The sequence below is a fragment of the Stegastes partitus genome, unplaced genomic scaffold (genome assembly GCF_000690725.1).
Source record: "Stegastes partitus isolate 25-593 unplaced genomic scaffold, Stegastes_partitus-1.0.2 Scaffold928, whole genome shotgun sequence".
NCBI classification, from domain to species: domain Eukaryota; kingdom Metazoa; phylum Chordata; class Actinopteri; family Pomacentridae; genus Stegastes; species Stegastes partitus.
This window is the reverse complement of record NW_007578659.1, coordinates 58,354-77,366: the sequence shown is the minus strand read 5'-3', so window position 1 is coordinate 77,366 and position 19,013 is coordinate 58,354. Positions and strand designations below refer to the sequence as shown.

At 40.7% G+C, this 19,013-nt stretch overlaps 1 protein-coding gene across 2 annotated transcripts; it reads right to left on the bottom strand.

The window, feature by feature from the left end:
* Positions 1–6: 6 nt before the first annotated feature.
* On the bottom strand, positions 7–18,311 carry pls3 (plastin 3 (T isoform)). Of its 2 annotated transcripts, none has more exons than XM_008293984.1 (16): positions 18,238–18,311; positions 11,694–11,798; positions 11,135–11,286; positions 7,381–7,510; positions 7,012–7,144; positions 6,411–6,492; positions 6,167–6,332; positions 5,913–6,055; positions 4,989–5,084; positions 4,694–4,889; positions 3,706–3,784; positions 3,433–3,550; positions 3,216–3,346; positions 2,357–2,480; positions 1,031–1,155; positions 7–948 (listed from the first exon to the last, which is right to left on the bottom strand). In XM_008293984.1, the coding sequence occupies exons 2-16, from the start codon at positions 11,752–11,754 to the stop codon at positions 816–818; spliced, it is 1,869 nt and encodes a 622-aa protein (XP_008292206.1). In that variant the 5' UTR covers positions 11,755–11,798; positions 18,238–18,311; the 3' UTR covers positions 7–815. The 2 variants fall into 2 exon arrangements, with proteins under 2 accessions (XP_008292206.1, XP_008292207.1); XM_008293985.1 differs by lacking the exon at positions 18,238–18,311 and adding an exon at positions 17,030–17,449.
* Positions 18,312–19,013: the final 702 nt, after the last annotated feature.

The window sequence follows — 19,013 nt, the reverse complement described above, 5'->3', positions numbered from 1 at the left end:
TGTCTTTGAGACGAGAAGGCGCAGCAGAAGCCAGGAGTCCGCCGGCTCCTCATCCAACGTAACAGATACTTAAAAAACAAACAAACAAAAAAAAAACAAAAAACAGAAGCCCAATACAACGAACACCAGATGACCCAAAAAACAGCATTTACCTCGCATAATAATCCCAAGAAACAAACATATGACGAGTACAAGAATACAGACAGCGAATCACGCTGGTCATTAATATAACGTGACCTTATGGCTTCTGTATACAGATATGTTTATCGTGCCAGTTATTAAGACATGCTTGTAACTTCATTTAGCGAGAGGAAATGTTTGGGTGTTTTTTGAAGTGTGCTCCACCGAAACATCCCGCCTCTCTGACTTTCATTTCTTCTCAAGCATTTATTCATAAGTATGGTATTCAGGAATGTGTGTTGCTTAGTCAAGGCTATAATTTACTTATCAGTCTAAATAAAATATGTAAACAACCTTGCAGCTGGAAATATGCATACTCGCTTAAAAAAAACAGCATTCTTATACATTAAGAGTTCTGCATATTGAAAGTAACAAGTTGATGAGAGCCTTCTCTTTAGACAGTTTAGTGTTGTAGCCTCTGGTTTAAATAAGAGAGCAGCATGATATTCTTCAGATAAACGCCTCTGTTAATGAAAAGAGGCTGGGAGACATGCAAATGTATGATTCTGACTGATTCCAAAAAAACCCCAAAAAACCCCAAAAACCTTCATTCCTTCAGTTGGGGGAGCTCTTTCAAAACGCTAATGGCCTGTGGGTAGGTAGGAAGAAGTGTCACAATGATTCCAGCCGCTCGCTTAAACTCGCTTCATCCCCCGACCCATCAAGCAGGCGAAGACTGTCATCACCATTTTAGGCTTGACCTCCACGAGGTCTTCTGGCAGAGCGTAGACGCGAGCTCCGATCTTCCTCGCCATGGAGACGGCGTATCTACAGAGGACACAGGGATTTACTCGTATGTCGTTAAGCAACGTAAACACAGAAGGCTGCTTCTCTTTCTTTTAGTTCTTACTTGGCATTCTCCAGCTTGTCGTCTTCACAGAGGCTGCCGGTTTTAATCAGCTCGTAGTTGATGCTGCCGGGCTGGATGGCGTCTATCAGTTCCAATACTGCCATACTGCTGCTGATCTCCTTGTCCTGATGGCCACACGACACACAGATTAGACAGCTAACACACAGACCTGCCTCACAGTGTGTGTAACAAAATAATCTAAAGTCAAAAGCCCACATGTGAGCTTCCAACCACATCTCATGATCTCCATCAGCAGCCAACCTGCCTAATCACTTATGGGCCGGATTCATTGTTTTACATTTGATTCAATTGAAAGCAAATTAGTAATATTAAAGATTGATAACTTTATTATGATTCTGGAAGACTGTATTTAACAAAATGCATAATGTAGTAATGTTAAGTTTAAAAAAGATTGTAATCTGAGCTTCCAATCAAGTAAGGCTGCGTCACTGCAATGTGTCTGATGAGGCTTAATTCATCCGATTGAAGCCAGAGTTGTTGGAAGCGACAGTTTTTTGACCGTGTGATTTTGTATATTTTTTATTTTCTAATTAAACTCTTGAAACAAAGAACTCGTCTCACTTGTGTTTCAAATACTTGTTGTTAAACTGACTTCAAACGGTGGTACAGAAGACAACGGAACACAGTACCACTACAAGCCTGTTTTACTTTTTGCACCCACTGCGCTCCGAATAGTCCACCTCACCGGATGCAGGGTGCGTGTAGAAGCCTACCATTAGCCTGCTCATCTTTTTGCATGCAAATATCCCACCACATCAATTTCACCAGTGAATGTTTTAAGGAAAAACATCGCAGCTGCTTCTTTTGTTTAGTCTCACCCATGATGACAGTGATTGGTTTAAAGAAACACAAACAAGCCAGGGTGTATTTCCATCTATAGCAGAATGATGACGATCATTATGTACTACAGATTGGCTGGGGAGGCCAGACAAGGATCCAAGTGTTGAAAATTGCGTCACCTGCCCAAATCAGCGAGAGACTACGTTGAGCCCTTTGTGGACAAAATTTGGGCACGCACAGCGACTCCATGAAAACAGCAGCATCGCACATGCAGGAAATATGGAACGGACACAAAGCTGACTGCATAGTTGCATAATTACAACAATTACGTGTCTGCAGTTATCTGTGTGAGCATCCACAAGGCTTCAGTAAGATGAGACCCAACCTCACTCATGTGACCACATCTTCTCACATTGCTCCATTTGGTGATACCGTAAAAAGTTTGTTCAATTAGAATTGCGTACTCCACCTTTAATGTTGGAGTTCACACACACAGATAAACAAGAAGTGAGAAGGCTGGTTTACCTTAAAACTTGAAATCTTACTCGACTTTCCAGCCTCTGCTAGCGTTTTGTTCACCCATTTCACAATGATGTCATCGTTTACTTTCTCTCCGTCACCCAGTTCCTCCAGCACATTCAGCGTGTATCTGAAAGAGTGGAGGGGCAGCATGTTCATATGAACTGAACAAAAAACAGTTATCTTATTTGTTGTTTTGTTTTTTTTTTAAATTCAAAGTCCAAAAATGATAAGGAAGACACTTCAATTCTTGACACTGTTTTTCCTTTTTAAGAGTCAACATCAGCGGAATTTATGAGATCGTGGTTGCAGTCTGGAAAAACACACACCAACAGCACCACTGGAATGAAATGGAGGTTACCAGCTACAACTACCAGCTCCCTAGAAACCATTTACAGTAAATATACAGAGCTAGCACAGTAAATCTAGCAATGAAGTCAAATGGCAATTACAGTGTTTTAAAGCTGAAAACTCCTGACTGAAAAACAAATACCACAATTCATGGTTATGTACCAAATTATAGGAAACATTTTTATTTAAAATTTTCTAGGAAAGCTCTTCAGTGCCTTTATGAAGCTACTTTCATTCAGCATTTTAAGTTTTTTTAATATCTTCAAACATAACGTGTTTACTCTTACTTATTTTCACCCATTTACGTACTAAATAAGTCTAATTGTTATGCTAATGAAGACACTTCAGATGTGAAAATCTGCCGTACGTTCCAAATCTCATGCTTTCTTGGCACACCAGGCCGTTTATGTTTTTATTTTCTTGTTGACTAAAAAGGGGAAGCAGTGTTCCGACTTCAGAAATGTGCTTATATTCCATTCTTTCCTCAAGCGATATTGCTGTAATGATGTCTCACCTCCTCATCAGCTGCCACACCAGAGCCAGAGTCAGGGTGGCGTTGCCATCGTTCAGGTCCTGCCCGCCGATGCCAACCAGGGAGAACTTGGCTGTTTTGCCCAGCTCCACTGCGTAGTTACAGTTCTCCAGCTGGGGGCACAAAATAAAGTAGCTGAAATAAGAAAGCCACATTTTTTGTTCTTGACTTCGAAAAGGAAAAAAGAAGTCTGGTCTACCTTCTTCATGTTGGTTCCCAGTTTGGGATAAGGCGGCTTGTTGACCTTGCTGTTCCAATCAACCGCGACTTTAATCCTCTCATAGAGCTGAAAGATGACGATGGCGTCCTGCAGGTCTCTGGAAGGACATTTGAACACTGTGTTTGATAATCATCGATATTAAATAAGAAATAAAAGAAGAATGTAAGACCCCATAAGTTATGAAAACTCTTCAGATGCCAGCGTACACAGGATTGAGATAAACTGTGCTCTGGTTTTGTTGTTGGTACGTACCCATACAGATGGTTCACATGCGGGTTCACTCCCAGGGAGTTCATCCAGTTTCTAAATGTCCTCTCTTCCCTCGTTTCACCTAAACAGCAAAAGATCGAAGGACTCAGGAACTTAATAGAGAATACAGAAGTGAATAGTGAATGTATGATCTGCATGTTACCTAATAAATCCACTAGAAGCCAAAACTAGGAGTGTGTTACCGTCCCATTAAAAGTTGTTTCCGCAAAAATGAGCCTGCAGGCATGTCAGTTTTGTTTTTTTATTTCAGCTGTGTGTTCAGAGCTGCTTCTTCTCAGGCAGTAGCTTCTTATGCAGCTACACTTTTTATTTTTTTTAAATTGATCATGTTAGAGGTGATATTTTTGTATTTGTGTTTTTGTTTGTGCTGTTCTGGTTGCAAGAAACAAAGAGACCAAACTTATAGAGTGAGGGTTACTTGTGCTTCTAAAAACCAGACTGGGAGTCAGAGCCTTCAGCTATCATCTCCTCTGCTGTGTAAACCAGCTCCCAGTCAGGCTTTGATGGACAGACACCCTCTTCACTTATAAGATGAGGCTTAAAACTTTGCATTTGATGAAGTTTATAGTTATAGCAGGCTCAGTTATCCTGAATCCCTTAATTATGCTGATTAGGCTGATTTGCCCAGGCTACTGCGGGGATTTCCCATGATACACTGAGAATCTCACATCTCTCCAAGCCAAAGTGCTCAGTTGTGAATTGTTGGATTTGTTGGGTGGTTTTTCTCTATATATAATATTGTAAGGTCATTACCTTACTATGTGAAGTGCCCGGAGATGACTTATGTTGTGAGATGGGACTATCAAAATCAAATTGAAATAAACTGGACCACATCCTCCAAGCAGGCTAGAAAGTAGCATAATAGGAACCGCCATGTGTTGGCAGCTGTCCTTGTGTTTCACCACACAGGAGTGTAACCTTGGCCTTCGTCTACATTTGATAACAACCTTGAATTTGTCTCTGTACCCACCTTCCAACAGTCCCCAGTCAATGTCTTCACCCTCAGGTTTGGTCAGTGCTGGATATTTGTTAAACAGATTAGCCACAAATGCAAGGTTGAGTTTGGGGTTTCCGCTGACAACGTCACATGGGGTGACAAACTGTCGACAGCCGAGCCTGTCAGCCTGCAGCAGCATGGCTTCTGCCCTCTTCAGGTCGTCTTTCTCCTGAACAACACACAGATCACACACATGCTCGGATCAGGGGCAGCTGTTAGCATGTGGTGAGGATGCTCAGCTGTGAGCGCCGACTGTCAAAGTGCTTACACTGAATCCTGTCATGTCGATGTCTATGCGTTTCTGATCTTCCTCGTTGCCTTTTGGAGAGATTTGATTCAGGAGGTGGAAATAGGCCCTTGAGTCCTGGAAAACAAGCAAAGAAAACAAACAAATACAAATTTGATTCCCACTCTTGAAGCGACAAGAAAACCCTCTGAAGACAGCTTTACTTTCTGAGAGATACTGATAAACTACTTAGCAACAACTTAAATTGTACACAGTGTACAACACAGATTTAGTATATAAGTAAAAGCTGTGAACACAATTGTTGAATTTTATACATCCATTTTACAGAATTAGACTGCAAAATGTTGAAATAATTAGATCAGAAACAACAAAAGCATACTATGTTCGAAAACGTCTGACATCTGATTCGTAATGCGGTGATGACATGAGAAAAACATGACAGGTGCAGTGGATATCTGTACATCCGACAGTGGCCCGCCAGTGTCCAAAAGTATAATGACATTTTCCAACCAGCAGTCTAACATATAGATTATGTATATGAACGTCCTAGTAAAATGCATGTCTCCAAACAACCAAAATCACTTTTAACTCGATCCCCGTCATACACATTTGCCTGTGTTAGCCAGAGATACCACCCACTCACTCCCATTTTTGGAGCAGCCAAGGCGGATATTTGTGCGACTTTGTGCAAACACAAACACGGACTACCTGTTGAGGTGTGCTGACAGACGCCTGTGTTGGTGGGTCTAGTCACCAGACAAGTGCAGGAAAATAAACAAGCAAAGAATAGCTTTAAAAAAAACAACCTAGAAACTCTTCTTGCAAGACCCTTAAAAGCATGTAATTCCAAGCAGTTGCTTATAAGTGATATTATCTGGTTTTTCTTCTGTCTGCAGCTTGTGTCTATGTACAGCAACTGAATTCAATGCCAGCGAGTAGACCCACTTTAATGTCGCCGCTGAAGTTGTTGATCTTCTGATAGCCGGCATTTTCCAGGTGAAAGTTTGCCCAGCGTAACAGCAGTTCTTCTGGTGACAGCTTCATCAGGTCCTCCAGGGTTTCCCCGTCTCTCAGCAGTGCCGCCAGCGCTGTTGATGGGCGTTAATGATCAGTTAAATTATATAACAAGAGACCAGGGAGTCCTAGAGATGGGACTCAAATACATTTATACAACTGATCATTTCAACTATAACCTCTACCTTCATTTCTGCTGAGCTCAATGTCAGCAAAGAGACCAATCTTAATGATCTGCCACAGCAGGCCCAGCACCAGATGAGGCTTCCCTTCTTTCAGGTCTAAAGCACCGATGTTCACCACATGGCAGCCGATGGCAGAAGCAGAGTTCAGGGCCAGGTTCAGATTCTCCTGTAGGGCACAAATCATCAGCTGTAAGAACATTTGCCAATACACACGCAGCAGCAGCATAAACTAATTTTGACTGACCTGTACTGTGAACGGCGTCAGCTTCTTCTTATTTATTGTCCTCTCGTCGATGGTGTCTGGCACTGACAGGTTGATCATTTTGCTGCATACAAAATCAAACATGAACTTTTATCAGATGTTCATCAGCCACCCACATGTTGTTTGCACAAGATCAGTGTTCAACTGACATGAACATCAACTGACAGTAAAAAACTTAGTGTCAAAAATGAAACTTTCAGGGGATTCTGGTGGCCAAAGGGGTTTAACATACAACCATCTCTTTTCTGCAATTGTAAAACTTTTGCTCCTTCTCTCCTTTCATTTCTTCCTGTAAACTTTCTTTTATTTTTGTTTTTGTAAACACAAAATAAAATGCATCTAGTTGAATATTACAATTACAGAACCATTTCTCAGAAACACCAGAATCATTTCTCTAGATTTATTTTCATGAATGTAGTATTATTGAAGAAATGTCAGTTTCCTCCTCTACAATACAGGAACATGTGTGCTTTTTTTTTTAATGCCCAGAATGTGACAACAAAACTAAGTGCAGTGGGACGCAGGTATGTGTCACTTATTTCAGAAGTGTAGCTGTGTGAGGGAGGGGAACAGGAGCTCTCACCAGAGGACTATACCGTCTCCAACAGACTTGAAGAGAGAGTCTGTGTTTGGATCCATGGGCAGGACATGTTGGCAGTCGAGGTCGTTTTCCAGAGCAGTGTTAATCCAGTTCACAAAGGCATATCGCTCTTCCTCTGCAAACATGAACATATACAGCCGTCAGTTAAAAGCAAAACAACAATATAATGTGACAGCATCGCTCATAATAAACTGATCTCAGTGGGTCCATTACGGGTTCCTACAATGGTAAATGAAGCAACTATAACTGAACTGCAGCGGGTACAAAGTCAATAACTTATGACAAACATTAGCCACAACTGGAAAGAGGAAATACACAATGAGCATGAAGTCAGGACTGTCTGTGACGTACCAGAGAACGAGTGTTGTGTTCCTTCGCTTGACAGCTCAGACGTCCCTCCAATAGCCAGGATGCCTTCTTTTCTGTTGATGGCCTTGCGGAAAGTTTTTGCTACTTGACTTCCCTTCAGCTCCTGGACGATCTAAAATTATACCAAGGAATAGTCAGAAAGCAGTGACCACTCTGCCTCAAACTCCTACATTAATAGTTAAGCTGGTTCATTAGACATTTTGATTAGCGGATAAGTGACTGCTGTACAAATTCGCAAACAAAATAAACCCTCCAAAAACAAAACCTGACAGACTTATTTTTTGTAAGAAACAACAGTTATTTCAATTATCGCAAATCTCTCGTGTCAGCATCGATCCAACTATCACCAAAGAATCTTTACCCCGAAAGCACAAACTGAAACCTTTGACTGACACAGCGGCTGATTTACACACGGTCTATCTATGCAACTCATACAACACCTCTGCAACAAATTCTGCCATTACGAACGTTAAAATTCAGTTTATGATTGGTTAAAAGTGGCAGTATTGGACAACTTTACATCATTACGTGGTTTTAATGTGTTGCCCATTTACTGAAGAAAAAAATGAAAAGTATCAAGCAGTTCAACTAAACAGCACCATAAATTATCCTCAGTTCTAAACCATCCATCCATCATCTATACACCACTTAATCCTCACTAGGGTCATGGGGGGCTGGAGTCTATCCCAGCTGACTCAGGGTGAAGGCAGGGACACCCTGGACAGGTCACCAGTCTATCACAGGGCTACACTTAGAGACAGACAACCAAGCACACTCACATTCACACCTACGGATAATTTAGAATCACCAATTAACCTAAACATGTTTTTGGACTGTGTGGGAGGAAGCAGGAGAACCCGGGGAGAACATGCAAACTCCACGTAGAAAAATCCCAAGTGTCCTCACTAGGACGCGAACCGGTGACCTTCTTGCTGCGAGGCAACAGTGCTAAACACTGATCCACCTTGCCACCCCAGTTCTAAACCATATGATATAAAATAAATAACTTCTCTATGGCAGTACCAACTACAAATAAAAAAGACAGGCAAAATAAAACAAGGCTGCTACAACAATCAAATAATCGATTAATTGTCAACTATTAAATTAGTCTCCAACTATTTTGATAACAGATGAATCAGTCTGAGTGAAGCAGTTCATTTAGTTTTCCTTTTCATTTAGTTTTATAGATCGAGAAAATAATTTGATGAATCAACAATGGAAATAAATCCACACAATAATCACAACCTGATCAGCTCTATGTTTTGTCATCCTTCATTCTGGTGAATCAGGTTGTAATCACAGATAATCTTTGGAAGCACAAACTACCTATAGTGGGTCAATGACATATTATACCAAAAATTCCAACTAAATCAAAAAAAACAAATCAACAGATCAATCAATGACGGCAACAATCTTTAGCTACAGTCATACTGTTGTGCAAAATCCTCCATCATCTTCTCTCCTTTAACTGATGTTTCCTTGTTGTCTTAACGAGCTCCTGTTAGCCAAAATGGTAGCAGCCAAAGTCACTTGGCAGACACAGTAGTACTGCTGGAATTTCTCCTCCCTGGCATGGAAAGATAAAACCAACCTTCAAGCTAAGAAGCTGACACAATATTGGTGAAGGTCTCGGCTAGTTCCTGAGGTTTTCAACAATACAAAAGGACTGAAACACTGTGTTTATTAAACCTCTGAACCTGAAACAACAGTATTTATCATAAAAACAGAAATATTCATGAAGACTTTCAACTTTCCAATGGTCCTTGAACTACTCATCTATGACGCACTGTTCTATTTAGCTATTTGTTAACCAAATCTAATCCTTACATTGTGATATTCAAAAAATCACTTCACACTGCTTGTCTAATTTAAAAGTTTGACAAATGTAAACCATTTGCATTACCCAGACATTTTAAGAAACAAAAACGTCTGCACTTGTCAGCACAACTGTGAAGCCTTCAGTGACTCAGCTGCGACAAACAGTCTTGTGACAAAAGTTATGAGACTGTTTGGTTGAACTGGGCTGCAGGCTGCGTGTACACAGAGCAGATAAGACACAAGTATGGAAACAAAATAAAAATGTAACTAGTAAAATATGTATAGTATGTAAGGCCACCTTGTTTTCCCCAGTATTAGTATCAACTGTTAACACTTGGTAAAATGTTGAACATGTTGACACCAGTTTATTAACATATATTCTGTTTAATTAATTCATTTATTTCTTATTATTATGTTCTAGAGGTGACAGACACTGATCACTGTGCAGTCACTTCACATCCAACCTAAGTATTACAGTGTTGAGTGTGTGTGAGAGTCAGTATGTCATTAGCGTAATCAACAACAACAGTAAAACCCCAGAGCAGCAGCTGTCATCAGCCTCCACATTAACTCCACCTTCAGGCTCTTTCCCACATCCTAGCATTAAACCAGTCTTAAATAATGAGACCATACGGAGCCCAGCGGTGAGGGCTTCGTACTGCACGTCCCTTATCAGTAGAGCCCAACATGTGGGCGGCGTCAGTCCGAGCGGCTTCGACAATATGCATTCAATGGTAATGTGCCCGATACTTCCTGCAGCTGAACTTATCGCTGCTTCATCAGTGACCTCAGCTCTACAAGCACTGCTGTGACCACAATGAACTGTGTAGCCTGGCACTGGGAGACTTGTTTAAAAAGCACAGCACTCTTGACCACACACATACACAAGGTCGCAGGATGCTGGCTTGCATTTCTTATGCACTGTAGGTAAAAGAGGCAACCACAACAATACAGTCATCACTTTGGGTAAATAACAAAGCTTTTCAGTTTGCAAATGTAGCACAAAGGTGTTTTTCACTTGTACATGCTTGGGCTATAAGGAGGATATTTACATGAATTTCATATGCTTTCAATCTAGATTATAGGGATAAAAATATATTTTGTTTAGTTGTTCTTTATTAAGCCTGTACTGAACAGTATTGGACTGTAAAACCCAGCTTTGTAATGTCAAAAAAAGACCAATACAAAAAAAAACAACTTATTAATCGCCAAAGAGGGATCACCTTCACAAATTACAAAATCTTACCTTTAACATGTTTTGCCTTTCAACTGTGTTTACATCATTTCTTTTAAGAAGTGGCCACATAAAGGAACACGTGTGCCTTTGTTTAACTGTGTATTTCATTCGGTATTTTGTTTCATTTATTTGTTCTTATGCTAAAATATCGTTTAAGTGCTTTAGTGTTGTCCTGCTAAAACCCAGCTTTCCCATGTAAAGAACTTGTTACAAAAGGCACAATATTAATAAATGTTATTATTTTATTATCATAAAGTGGTTGTCCTCATTAGATCATAAAGACTGCCTAAAATGGCCAATTTTAGGGTTTTGGTCAACCCTCCTGATCCTGACACTTTGAATCATACGGCACGAGAAGCCGCCTCTGTGAATGACTGCTCCTTCATCACTTCTCAAAAGAAATTCTGGAGCTCACTTAACTTTGCTGACCTCACTTCCACATTCCTGGAGTGTGTGTGTGTGTGTGTGTGTGTGTGTGTGTGATCGGTAGAGGCCTTTCAACTCTATTGCGCACGTAGCTGCTAAAAGCTGCTTTGCATAGAGGTCCCGCTCAGACGGGAGAGGTGCTTTTAGGAACAGCGGAAAACAAAGACTAATTCACAGAAAGAAAAAGCTCTGACCAGAGAGTGAAAACTTGTCATGCTTGAAATCATGAGCTGCTCTCAGCTCTGGTTAACGTACCGACAAAAACTCATCAAAGCTGATTTTATTATCCTTGTTGCGATCGAGTTTCTGGATGATCTCTCGAACTCTGTATCCAGGTAGGCAAACGCCAGCATCTTTGAGGAGCTCATGGAGTTCATAATCACAGATATGTCCATCGTTATCCAGATCTACAGAAACAGACAGAACCATCAGACACCAGGTGCAACAAAGACTGGAACTTCTGCACCAAGTATTTTCATAATCAGCTCTCTCATTTACACCAATCAGCCACAACATTAAACTGCCTGCCTGATATCATGCCGCCAGAACAGTTCTGACCCATCAAGCCACGGCCGCAGGACACATGTGTAAAGTGTGCACTTCACTGGTCAGCGAATGTTGTGGCTGACTGGTGTGTATTTTTGCCAATCATTTGACAAAAAAAAAAAAAAATGCCGAGCAGAAGTTACATTTACAGTAAAACAAAACTAAAGCTTGAACTCTTACAATATTATTTGGTCCACATAATATGTTGTTTGCACAACTATTTATCCAATTAATAGCAGAATATCACAGTAACATGGTTAATACTCACCAATTTTCCCAAAGATCTCTCTCATCTCCTCCAAGTCTTCTTTTGTTATCTTTCCAGACATTTTTCTGTGATTGACCTGAAGTGGTCACTCAGAAAAAAGTATAACTGTGGAAAGAAAAGAGTCATCAGCAAGGTCTGAAAATAACTGGAAGAACAACTTGAGCCAATCTCCATCTTTATCATCAGCCTCCCATAAACATCTTTTCAGTCACTACACACATCCACACGACCTCGTCTAGGGCTGATAATCCGCACCACAGATTGCCAAGCAGTCGCACGTTTTGTGCCTCCTTGGCAATAGAGAGGTGAACTTTCCTCTCCAGGTAGAAAAAAAGTCACTCCCCATCTTCTGTCAGGCCTAAAAACTCTTAAAATAGCACCTCATTTACCTCTCACTGCTCCCCACCCTGCTGATCTCATCTACTGTTCTCTTTAGGCCTTTTCCTTTTCCAAGCACATCTCACTCCCCTAATCAAAGTAATTTCCTGTTAGCTCCATTGTACAGCAACAAGTCCATGCTGTATAAATAATTGCTATAGGAGCTACGACCAAAGCAGCCTTTCTTGTACATTTGCTCACAGCCTCTTCTAAATTTCTTACTTTACTATTTTTGCCTTTTCGTCTGACCTACAAAACAATCCTGACTGCACCAAGTTTTATGTGACGACACAAATAAAGCATTTAGTGAAACATTTGTTAGCCTTCTGTGAGGCTTTTATTTTAGAAAAGTGTCATCCTCGCCCAGGAGAGAGATTTTTTTTTAAATGTGTAAAGACTGAAGTCACAAAACAAGACAATCAGTCCATGAGACTCAGGCGCAGTTATTTTGCTCACCAAAAAAAAGAAAAGTTTTCCTGACCTCCTCTGAGGCAAAAACCATCTGAAAATCACTGAAAATAAGGAATTTCTCTCAGTACCCCCTTCCTGTTCTTTAGCGGCGCAGGAATGCACGAGGCCGGGGCAGATCGAGCTTCACTTACAGAGAGGTGAGGCAGAGAGCACTGCCTCGCTCTCCAAGGCTAAACTGGTATGATGGCATTCCTCTCCACACACAAGTGTTCAGAAAACAAAACGAGGTTTATACTGCGGTGAAGTGACGATCAAAGATTTTTCCAGACAGAGAAGTGTTCCCTTTCCCTGATTTGAAGCACAGATTGTTGATCGGCAGAGTAGATTAGTCAGAAATCCTGGGCAAGGCTATGTGTGGTTTCCACAAATTAAGGAACATCAAACTGATCAAAAGCTACCGTATGATGAATATTACATTTCATTTATGCCTGTCATCTGTTCTCTTTTAGGTCACAGCAGCATCAGACAATCAAGTAGACAATGAACCAAATTCCACTAACTGTGCATCCTCTTTAATGAATGAAACTAATAATAGCATTCAAAGAGATGATTCAACAGTAGCCATGTGGTCTCTGAGATGTGACTCACTTCCTATAAAGCTATTCTTACAAACAAAGCAATAAATTAACACACTGCCCCACAAAGTCAACCATGATTTTCCAAACTAAATCATTCACAAGAAAAAAACATCTTTATTATTTTACACATTATAGAAAACTGGTTCGAGATACCAATAACAAGGGATTTGTTTTTTGTTTAATCAGCTACAACATGAACAGAGATCATTTTTAAATGCCTCACAGTGAATCAGGGAGAACAGAGTGTTTTTCTACCACAAAGTAACACTAAATCAGGGCAAGCACAAACTCCTGAGTAAACGATTAGGAAAATGACGGTGCCAGCGTTGCTATATTTAACTTTTCTCTAAAAGGATGTGAAATGTGGCTGCTGAAGTCGAGGGCTGACAAACATTACCTCATTTGCCAGCCCTTGTCACACCCTCGGCAGAGGCAGAGTGGAAACAGAAGAGGGGTTAAGTACATGGAGCGAGGGCCCAGATGGCAGTGGACAAATGTGAGACGTATCGCGGGTGGTACAGAAGAATAGAGGGTTTGTAATCACCGTCACAAACCACGGCAATAAATCCCGTGTTACACTAGAAAATGAGTTCGGAGTGTCAGGCTCCACAGACAGTTGCTCTCTTTGACAGCTGGGCCGTGTGTGTGGAGCAAAGAGAAAAATTCCTGCACTCTTCAACCGAATGCGGCAGCAAGGTCCTAAATGGAGCGGCTCCTGTTTGCCTAAAAGCACATCAATACCTCTGATAGAGTTCAAACGCATTATTGAAACGTCACCACTTGGCAGCAGAACAAGAGTTTGGTAGATAAGAGCTAATGCATTTGTGTAAAAACATTGAAAAGAAATATCGCAGGTTGGCAGGTTTTGCATTTTTAACTCAAATTAAGAGGGATTCCAGAAAAACTGACAACAAATACACTCATCTGTGTTGATTTTCAGTCATCCAGGTCACGTGAACTCTAGCAGTAAAACAACAGAAGCTACTGGATTTACTTTGTAGTCTTTAAAGTCCTTCTCCAGTCACTGAGTAAACCCCTAAACACTTCCTTCTGTGCATCAAAGTTACATATTTAAAATATTTTTCCATGAATATAAATACTTGCCTTAAACTGGCTTCAGTGTAATTCTACACTGTTGCTTCTCTAGATTGTATAGATCTATGCCTCTCTCTTCACCCACCCTTTGCTACACGCTCTGCAGCTCAGCACACCAGCTCACCAACGACTCTGTTCTGTGTAAAACTACTCTACGTGCCACAAGTTGCACTAATGGAGTAATTTAGCCATACCTGTTCAAACCACAAACCGACTCCAATTAACAATAATGACACAGGGGCCGCTGCTATAGCTCAACTGGTTGAGCTGGTGACCCGTGTACAGGGGCTATAGTCCCCGATACAGCGGTCATGGGTTTGAATCCAGCCCATGGCCATTTGCTGCAGGTCCTTCCCTCCATTCTTCTCCCCCCTTTCCTGTCTCACTCTCTACTGTCCTGTCAAATAAAGGCAAAAAGGCCATAAAAAAACAAAACAAAAAAACCCCACTAATGACACAGAAAGTTCCAACTGGCAGGATTGGTTCTTTAGGTTTGTTAAGCATAGAACCCAGGAAGTTCTTGGCATTGTCATCAGTACGCTGCAGTTTCAAGGTTATAAATGCTCAGCAATGGTGTTGACTGCTTGTTTCACTCATAAAATATCTTCCAGCGTATAAATAACACCATATAGACATTTTAACAAGGTAAAAAACTTGATTTTCCCTGGAAGGAGTCTTTAAGACAATTTCATTACTCACTCAAGAAGCTCTGTCAGTTCTCTTACTCGTTTTACAACAGGATATCATCACCCATACACAAATATTTCTTTCCGAGCACCAGCTTTAATTGTCGAGCCAAAAACAGCACATTGACGCTGTTTACAATCGCCTTTGATGGATCTTTCAGTCAATTTAAAGGGCTGTTCCCAGATGGCTCAGTTATATGTGCAGAGCCGACACACCCCGCCCTGCCAGTGTTTCATCCACAGCTACATGGGAAATGTGAGGCACACAAATAGATTGGGCACCCTTCCCAAGTGTGGTCAACTTCATATGCACACACCCAACACAGTCTGCAAAGTACACGGACATTTTTACTCAGTCACAATCGCCCACAGATGTGAAGCAAACTGACTCACAAGCACCAAACGGTCTGCAACACGGGCCCTTTATTTCCTTTCCAGGCTGCGTGGATAAGATAAGCACAGCCATACTGACAGGTAAGGACGAGGTGACGACAACAAAGACTGTACGTGGAGTTGACACAATTGTGACATCATGTACAGCTGCATGCAAGCACAACACCCTGGGCTGGGTTTAGTGGTATTATAAAGCGTACAAAGAGAATATGGTGAATCATCATGGAAATATTCAAATGAAATGTCGCTCGACAGGTTTCATAACTGTAACCTTTACAACTTCATCTCTATGGTGTTGTAGTTTTCACCAAAAGAAAGCGTGCAATTCTAGTAAATGATAAAGCAGGTCAAAAAGCCCTGTGATAACCAGAACAAGAAACCATACCATCACTTAGGAATGTCATTGGACAGGTTACAGAGGTGCTGCTGCTGAATCAGGTGGGTTAGCCTGTTTCTGCAACAGTTAGGCAGCCACACCCACCAGCATCTGCCATTACTCAACAAAAGCACTGAAAGCATTATCCATTAAATACCACACAATCCACTGAAAGGCACACAGTAACTGTGAAATACCGCCCTGTCCTAATATGAGCTTCTTGCCCTTGAGCAAGACGTTGTATCCCTGTTTGCTTTCAAGGTCATGCTATGAGACTGGGCTCTGACCTCCAGCACAGATGACAAAAACATTAATGACGCATTGCATTGATTATTTTTAGCTGTCTGCATTGTAGAACAGTAAAAATCTTGGTAGTTGGCCTTCAACTAACAAATACTTTCAGTGAAACATAACCTGCTCATCATTTTCCCGATTAATCAACTACTTGTTTGGTCAATAGCATTTAAGAAAAAAAAGTGAACAACCACAAATGTCTTGTTTTGTACTCAAACCAAAGAGCTCAAATTGGTTGATCAATTATCAAAACAATTGACAACTAATCAAGAAACTGAATATTTGTGACGTTATATTTGATATATGATAGATGGCCATGAATTTGAGTTGAGTTAACTTCCTTCTTTCTTTTTTTTTTTTTCTCTTAATGAATTTTTGAATAGAGACCAGCTATTCAATGAGTGGGAGTAATTGAAAAAGCAATTAGTAATCCTTGTATTATTAGTATTATTATTATTTTTTATCTTTCTTGCAGCTTTCAGGAAACAAAGAAACATTTATAAAGTAGAAAATTAGGACATTGGTACAACTTTGGTGGAGAGTGCTGCCAAATTTTGCAAACATAGTCTCTCCTTTCAAAGACTATATTTTTAAAGGTACTTCACAACAGCACAGCTTAATAGTAATTTGATCACTTTCACTGAGCTGCATAACAAGGGAAGACGTCTGTTTGAAATCCTGACTGAGCAGAAAGTGGGACAACCTGTTCATTCGCACAGGTGCAAGCCAGGGTGGAGATGAAATGTAACTACACCCCCTTCTCCTTCCTGACTGTCTGGTTTGGTTGTACACAGATAACATCAGACACGTAATGTCTGTATTTAAAACACCTACAGTTGGTGCTCATGTGGTTCAACGGCATGAGAGAAACTTACATTTTCCTTCAGCTGTTGTAAAGCATAGCACACATACCGCACATGCACATTCATGGGTAATTTAACAACACCAATATGGTTAATGACAGGCATAGTTAGAATGAGCTTTTTTTTCTTCCCCCTTTCCCACAATGGAAATGCAAACATCCCCTTCTCTGCTGCTGACACGAAGAACAAAACTTTGACTCACGATGCCCGCAAAAGCTGTATTTCTTTTGCCTTGAAGAGCTGAATACCTCGAACCTAAACCGAAGCATCCTGCTGTGCGAGACGACACGACTTCAAACCAAGGACAGACAGCCAGACACGCCGAGCAACGCTGTATTCACAACACGCGTCTTGTTCCAAGTCACAACATTTATCAGGGTAAAATGTGGGACTTTTTTCTGATACTGTCAGACAGCCGTGTTGTTCGAGCCTGTTCCAACAGTGATTCACAATTGGGATCCCAGATGTAAGTGAGCCCCAGATGGGCTCCAGGAAAAATCTGGTAAATCACTCAGTGCAGTAAACAAGTTTTCTGAGTGCAAAAAAAAAACATGGTGCACATAACCAAACTGACTTATTTTGGTGGGAAAAGATTCACCAGTTGTTTTTTTAACCAGCAAAGAAAGGCCATATGTCTTGATCTTTTAAAGAAATGTGGGACACAGAGGGAGGGGCAGGACTATTAAATAGAGAGTAACACATTTACTAGTATCATATACAGTGTCAACAAGAAGAACGTGGCCTGTAATCAAGAGGGGCAAACACTGAGGTTACACACACACACACACACACACACACGCAGCATTACAAAGGCTCTATTACACTCGGGTTAAGCTTGTGTACCGGGAAGATTTAAAAAAAACAATAGTCCAGACTCCACCTATAAGGCTTCCTCCGGTGAGCCTCGGTGTACGAACAGAACCAACCCGGTTCTTCTTCCAAGTTGTGGCGTTTTTTATTTTCACAAACACAAAGACAAAAATCTCGAAAAATACCTTGTGTGCTACTTTCAAAGCCACATAATGAGAGCAGCACCTATGTCCAGTTACCACTCACTGCCTTAGTGTTTGAGTAATAGTTACTACCTCTAAAAGTTGCTTAGTCGCTGTTTAAATGATTTAAAGAGTAGTTTATGTCAGTATTTTCGGACGTATCCATCGCCGTGAGGATGAATAGGCTACAGTGAAGGTGTAGCTAAAGCTAGCCGGCTAGCGACAGACATGCAAGTTTTATAGGCAGGAAACTGTTTGCTGCTCCAAATCCAGCCGTCTAAAAAGACAGGATTCAATTGCTATCGCTGGGAGGAAGCATTAGGACAACGGTGTTATTTTAATAAGCACTACCGACACAAACTCTAGCTGTAAATAGTTGCAGAAGGGGTCAAGAAGTTGCCAGGAAATTGGTACTCACTGTCGGTGCGCCTGAAATTCCAGACAGCGTCCAGTTTGGAGTCCTGCCTCCTCCACGTAGAGACAAAAGTAGACGGCAGGAATGTTGGCCCCGCCCCGCCGCTGCGTCACCGCCAGACCGGCCGCGGTATGGAAGACCATCCGTGTCTTTTTTTTTTTTTTTTTTTCTAACATATATTTTCTAATATTTGTTTCTTTGTCAAAAAAAAAATCGAGTTTGTTCAACTGTAACAATTTTCATGCATTTTTGTACTGTTTTACACTTTACACACAAGTTTTTTTAAAAGAGTTAAACTGAAAAAGACTGTCAGTGTCAAAATTAAACCAACATTCAGCACTTAAATTGCAATTAAATCATTTTAAAACCTCAAATGGAGTTATTTCAATAACTTGACAACCATTACACATTGAAGGTTTTCTACTTTTCAGAGTCTCTGAAAGCAAAATGTATTTGTATTATAGTTTTTGCTTTCATGTCAAAGTGAAAACTGATTTCTACAAAATAGTGTCAAATAATTTTTAAAAATCGTAAAATAAGTGACTGCATAGGTATTAACCACCGTTTAATGTGACACATTTAATTCAACACATTGTAGTATCAAGACATCTGTATAACTTTTTATATTTTTTCTATAATTTCTTTTTCCTCCATTTTAGTTTACTTACACATTTTGTCTTTGTAACACTAATGGGGTTGTAGCTACACATTGTACATAAAGATGGACAGTGACTGTGACGCCACCTCTAGATTTGTGGGCTCGAGTTTGGAATTTGGCC

Excerpts from the sequence above, each read along its gene's own strand:
- pls3 (XM_008293984.1), bottom strand. The coding sequence starts at position 11,754 with ATGTCTGGAAAGATAACAAAAGAAGACTTGGAGGAGATGAGAGAGATC. Across the intron at positions 3,551-3,705 it reads CATGTGAACCATCTGTATGG|AGACCTGCAGGACGCCATCG; the intron begins GTACGTACCAAC and ends ATGTCCTTCCAG. Across the intron at positions 1,156-2,356 it reads GTAAGATTTCAAGTTTTAAG|GACAAGGAGATCAGCAGCAG; the intron begins GTAAACCAGCCT and ends TGTGGCCATCAG.